This window comes from Sceloporus undulatus, chromosome 2 (genome assembly GCF_019175285.1).
Source record: "Sceloporus undulatus isolate JIND9_A2432 ecotype Alabama chromosome 2, SceUnd_v1.1, whole genome shotgun sequence".
In the NCBI taxonomy this organism is placed as follows: Eukaryota; Metazoa; Chordata; class Lepidosauria; order Squamata; family Phrynosomatidae; genus Sceloporus; species Sceloporus undulatus.
In genome coordinates this window covers 329,829,344-329,835,908 of record NC_056523.1, presented here as the reverse complement: position 1 = coordinate 329,835,908, position 6,565 = coordinate 329,829,344, and the positions used below count along the sequence as shown (strand labels likewise).

Sequence of the window (6,565 nt, the reverse complement as noted above, 5' to 3'; positions counted from 1 at the left end):
GGTCCTAAGAGTCCGGAGGTCGCGCCAAAGCCACACTCCATTCCTAAGCACTGGAGGGCAGCTTTGGTGCAGCTTCCGGATTCTTAGCATGCATGCATCATTTAAACAGCATACCTCCAAAGAGACCCGAAGCAGCTTTATTTTGGCAGTCTGTAACAGGCCCCTGTGTGGACTTGTCCCAAAGGAAACAAAAGACCGAAAGAGTAGTTGTGGCTTAGTTGTATTTCCTGGATTCTTACACTTTGTTTTCTGAGCAGTTTTGTTACCTGATCCTACTGGCAAATCCAGATTCATTGTAATCCAATTTGTCCCCTTGCCACTTAAAAAGCTTCCTGCTCCTTGTGTTTTAAAACAAGTTGTTGTTTTTTCTTTTGACGGTGTCCTCCGAAGCGTATATAATTGTTTTATTTCCCTTTCCGCCTTAGATTCTAAGGCTTGGCCTGCTGGATCTCTGATTTCTTATTTGTTTGTTTAAAACATTTTGATATCGCCTCTTAGCCCCCAAGGGCTCTTGAGGTGATGAAAAAAAATAAAAGAAATTAAAACAGATCAAGGATAATTAAAAAAGACATTAAAATACTCTGAGAGACACATGAGGCACCATTCCTGGCATAAGCGATTGCATTAAAATTGTATTTTGGGATTGTTTTTAGATCATTTTTTGAAGTTTATGAAAAGTTCTCCTATAAAAGTGGTTGGATATTTTTTTCTGATTCATGATGCACCCACACTATAAAAATAATGCAGTTTGACCCCATTTTAAGTGGCATGGCTCCATCCTACTGAATCCTGGGATTTGTAGTTTTGTGAGTCACCCAAACTCTTTTTCAGTGAAGGCTAGAAACCTTGTAACATTACAAATCCCAGGAGCTACAGTGCTAAAAGTGGTGTCAAACTGCATTATTTCTACAGTGTAGATGCACCTTTATTATTGTTGTTAAATGCCTTTGGGTTGACCTCGACTCATGGTGACCCCATGGATGAGACATCTCCAAGTCCTCCTATCCTTCACTGCTCTGTTTAGGTCTCAGTAGTTGTTATTCAACACTCAAATCATTACACCGGATCCCAGGTGGGACTAGTAGTTGGATTTAACCCTCAATTTTGCTTTTCTGCAGAGTTGCTTGCAAATCAGTATATTCCTTCGTACGGATACTGTCTGTAAAAAGAGCTCTCCTTTCACGAGAGCTTCTTATTACAGAAACATCTCTGCCAGTTTTACCTCAGAACCTGCTTTTAATTTGGACCTTTTTTATGATGCTACCAAATACCAACCATGCAGAAAATGGGAAAACAGTCCATACGGAATCACAGTTGCTGGGAGAAAGCCAGTGTTTGTACTTATGGTGAGCCACATGCCCCAAGGGTCCTTCCTATCCCTGTTGCCTAAAATTTGCTGCTGTGGTGAATATTGAAACTTGGTATGTAGAGAGGAGGATTGCACAGACCTTGTTTTCAAGGCTAAGAGAACCCACCAAAGGCTTCCCAGATCACTAATTGACTTGAAGACTGGTTATGTCCACCTGCATGAAAAATTTGGCCTCTGCTCCGTTTATTGAAAAGGGTCCAGTGTTTCCACTCTGTCCAGTTAGACATTTCGGTTATGTATTGAACCATTCTACAACGGCCGACCTGCCTGCTCATTGAGTTTGGAAAAGTTAATACTTCAAAGCTTTCATGCTATTGAAAGCTCAAAGGCTCATAATATTTCAATCACACAGTCTTGCCATAATGCAGATGGCTTATGAGTGATGTAGAAAATGGATCTGAGGAAAGCAGAGCTTTGATCTGTCATGCACCATAATGTTCTTTTAAAGTCTTGTCTCCTTTAAAATGAAAGAGGCAACTTAAATCTTTAACCGTCCTTGCTGCCTTCCCCCACTTAAACTTAAACTTAAACTCTGCTCCGCACATAAAACACAGTTTCACTATGTCACAGAATGCAAGGATGCCTATTCTGTCACATGTGATAAGTATGTGAGGTCATTAAACATTTTGGGCCGAGGCACAACATGCAAGTACAAAAGTAACAGCAGATTTTTAACTCCAGCTTCATGAATGTGTTCCCTCAAAAGTGAAGAAACATAGCACATAATCATCAGATAATATCCTGCATCACTGTGTGGTTGTGGAAACCCTTCAGACTTTTTGTACCAACTCTTGGTACCATATTGCTCTCATGGAAAAATTACTACACATTTGGCAAAACTGCTTTTATGGAAAAATTACTAAGATAAGATTATCGAGAGAGACTTAGCAAAGCCTGATTCTGTTCCTGCAAAGTGGAAAACAATCATTGTTTTTGTGATTCATAACTCTTCTGTTAAGTGGGATCTTCCATAATATTATTTTATTTTTGGATTTCCTGAGTACATTGTGACACCGAGTTGTCGAAAACATGGTTTGTTGTAACCGGTTTATTTATCAGACCTCAGATCTGTTTAAACAGTTTAATATAGCTGAAGACCCTAAGTGATCTCTTGTCTCCTCCCCCCTTTCTTAAAAATCCACTAAGATTTGGGAAAGAGAATTACTATCCTAATTTAAAAAAAAAAATATGGAGCCTGCACATCTGCTCAGCACCAGCGAGAACATTTTTGAACATCCTGCTTCTTCCCTTTTCTGGTAATTTCCAGACTTAGAGAGACCCTATCAGAGGATTTTCTTGGCAAGATTTATTCAGAGGAGGCTTGCCATTGCCTCTTTCTGGGGCTGGGAGAGTGTTACAGTGGGTTTCCATAACTGAGTGAGGATTTGAATTGTTGGAGAAGCCAGCTGAGAAAAGTCACATCAACAGTTATATTTTTATCCACATATTTTCTGTGACAGCACTTTACTCTGAAGAGACTTTACCTTTTATCTCTCTGGTGGATTTCTATTCTGGGAACAATAATAGGAGCAGACATTTTATTAGTGACGCCTTTCACTTTATAACACCTGCCAAACAAATAGGTGTGCCTGCATTCACCTGAGGAGGTTTTTGAAGGCTTCGGCTACATACCTGTTCACCTGAGCTGTGTCTTATTCAAAAGGCTCTAAGTTGGGGAGAATGTTTTTCTTCTTTTTCCTCTTTACCTGCCTTCACCTTTTTGGTTTCAATTTTGCAGTCTGGGAGAGTATTTTGTTCTTTCACATGATGTTAATTAGTTAGTTTCAACTTTGAAATTGTATGGTTCTACTCTTCCTTTCTCACCACCATCCTGGGTTTGTGCTATTTTATGTCTGCATTCCTCCATTTACAGAAGGGGCAATTAGACAATAAGAATTTATTTAACTGAATTTTTGTATTTGCATTATCAGAAGAAGACTCCCTTGGCATGGCTTATAGGCATAGAACAGGGGATCAGAACTGGCAAGACTGCATTTTTCAGATGTGAAGATGAATGAGAGCAAAGGTTATCTAGTTTGGCTCACAACTCAAAGAAACAGTTGTCCACCTGCTGAATACTCGAGACTGACCCTTGCATGCCATAAGCCTAAAATCAGTTGTCTCGTTGGAAAGGTGCCTGCAGACCAAATAGCTTCAGATGATGGAAGGCAGAAGCAAAGTTCTTATCATCTAAACTTCAACTCTGCAAGTCAGAAATAAGTGCCTGAAGGTCCATAAAAATCTAGTGCAGAAGGTAGTGACCTTCAGTTCTGTTCTTGAGAAATGCAAAACCAACTTGTATCCTTGCCATTGGGGTGCATAATTTAGCCTCCTAAGAATAGTAATTATCACTTCTGTAAAAATAAAACCAAGCAGGTCTCTAGTTTTTTGTGGTTGTGCTTGAAAATGTACAGCAACGTCCACTTCAGTCACAGACCAAAGTGAGGTGTCAGGTTCAGATTTCCCAGTGTTAAAGAGTATGGTGTCAGTGCTCTGGTTACCTTCTGCTGCTGAACAAAAAGCAGAATAAAATAGTCAATGGAAGTAACATTATATACATGTGATTGGTTTTTCTTTTTTAAAGTCATATTTATTAAACATAAACACAGTCACAAACACATTTTGTAGATACATCTAAAATACAAACAATAACAAACAATAACTAAACAAATGAATTTAATCCATTAAGCAAAACTAAACATACACTACTAACTCTCTCCCCTTCCCGATGGTTATATACCACTATTACTCTACATCCTCATATATAATAATACATTTACACATCTGGACTATGCCAATTCTGTTTATTTTACAAAACCTAAAACTGATTCATATCCCGAACGTGACTGCAAGTATGTAATAAACAAATCTCAGTCTTTCTTAAAATTATTCAGAGATTGTTTCCCCCCCAACATTGTCAGTTTATCCATTTCATCAGCTTCAATCGTCTTCATTAACTAGTTCTCTTGCGCTGGTATATCGGTGTCCTTTCATAGAATCATAGAATCGTAGAGTTGGAAGAGACCACAAGGGCCATCCAGTCCAACCCCATTCTGCCATGCAGGAAATTTAAATCAAAGCATTCTCAACAGATGGCCATCCAGCCTCCACTTAATGACCTCCAAGAAAGGAGACTCCACTACACTCTGAGAGAGTGTAATCCTAATGTTGAGGTGGAATCTTTTTTACTGGAGCTTGCATCCATTGCTCCAGGTTCTAGTCTCTGGAGCAGCAGAAAACAAACTTGCTCCCTCCTCAATATGACATCCCTTCAAGTATTTAAACAGGGCTATCATATCACCTCTTAACCTTCTCTTTTCCAGGCTAAACATTCCCAGCTCCCTAAGTTGTTCCTCATAGGGCATGGTTTCCAGACCCTTCACCATTTTATTCATGCTCCATTGGACATGCTCCAGTTTCTCAACATCCTTTTTGAATTGTGGTGCCCAGAACTGGACATAATATTCCAGGTGGGGCCTTCATCTCTGGGCATAAGTTATTGTTGCTGCTATGATAATATATTGCAGAATCTTTTCATATTGCTTCTCAACTTGATCAATCAACATTCCAGAGAAGACAGCCTCTGGTTTCATCTCTATCTTTAATTTTGTCTTCTAACAATGAATGAATTTGAGTCCAACATTTCAGTGCCTTATCAGAGGTCCACCACATGTGAAAAAAGACCTTATTTTCAATTTGCATTTCCAACATTTGTTCGAAGTATTCTTATACATTTCCAATAGTATGTCTAATGTCATATGCTGTATATACATCGTCTTTTAAAAATTCTCTCTTAAATCATCACTCACTGATTTTTCATAAGTGATACAAGTTGCAGAATTCAGTGTCATCCGAAGACGTCTCCCATTTGAAAAATTTGGCACTGAAGCAAGTAGACCAGATCAGTGTTCTTGTTTCTCTCCTCTGCTCTGTTATAATTGGGCTGGCACTCCATTGCTCTGCCAGGGGAAGAAAGTTTCTAAGTTATGGCACAATTGAGGGATTATTTTGGTGAGGGATATGAGTAGGCAGGCTTTCCCAACTTGCTGCTCTTCACGTGTGTTGGACTGCAGCTCCCATCATCCCTAGCCCTCATGACCACTGATATGGACAACCACACTGAAGAGCAACAAGCCATCAGCTCCTATTCTGTAATGTTTTTCAAGAAAAGAAAGCAATTATGACAATATGGCACAGATATGATACTGGTCCCTGGTATATTGCGGAAAAGATGCTGGTCTGTCACATCTGATGCAGGACAGTTATGCTTGAGAGTAGAAGTATTTTGTATTTCAGATCTTTGGGGATTTTAGAATGCCTGTATTTGCATATATATATATATATATATATATATATATATATATATATATATATATATATATACACTGTATATATATATAAATAGTGAGATACTTTGGAGATGGGAACCAAGTCTAAACACCAAATTCATTTATGTTTCATGTAAACTTTATACACATAACCTGAAGGTAGTTTTATATACAATATTTTTTAATAAGTTTGTGCGTGAAACAAAGTTTGTGTACATTGAACCATCAGAAAGCAAAGGTGTTACTATCTCAGTCATCCATGGAAAAACTTGGGGTTTAGAATATCTTGGGTTTTGGGATTCTGGATAAGGGAGACTCAACCAGTAGTTTGAGAAGCACTGGTCTCTAGCATCTGGTATGTGAATTTTGTAGGAGTGCAGATATTTCATTAAGAGAGGCAGAAGTGTCTTGCTAGTGTGCCTTGTGGTCAGGCTGTCAGAAAGGGGCTCCGTTAAACATGATGTAGAAACATAGGATGCTTAGTTGGAGGATGTTGTCCCAGAAGTTCTCAATGTTTTTTTATTGTTTCTTTTGTTTTTGTGTCCAGACACTGATTATGTGGACATCCAGAATCATTTTGTAGCTGCCCGACTTCATCTGCCTGTCATGTTCATTGCTACTCCCAAAGATCAGCATAACTCAATGTGGACCAAAGAGAAACCTTCACCTCAGGTGAGTGGAGCTGCATCTGCCTTACCCTGTCTAGCCTGGTTAAGTACTTCCTTAGAAAGACCTTTCTTACCTTTAGAAAGCTAGCATGTCAAGGAAAACAGGCTAGTTTTTTAAGACCATGTAATTATTGCTAAGGAGGGAGCATTCAGATATAATAATAATAATAATAATAATAATAATAATAATAATAATAATA

At 38.7% G+C, this 6,565-nt stretch overlaps 1 protein-coding gene across 1 annotated transcript in view; it reads left to right on the top strand.

Moving 5' to 3' along the window:
• Positions 1-6,565, top strand: part of NOL6 (nucleolar protein 6) — an 84,322-nt gene that overhangs the window by 54,261 nt on the left and 23,496 nt on the right. The window contains 1 exon segment of the mRNA XM_042454488.1: positions 6,245-6,369. Within this exon segment, the coding sequence (XP_042310422.1) occupies positions 6,245-6,369 (125 nt within the window).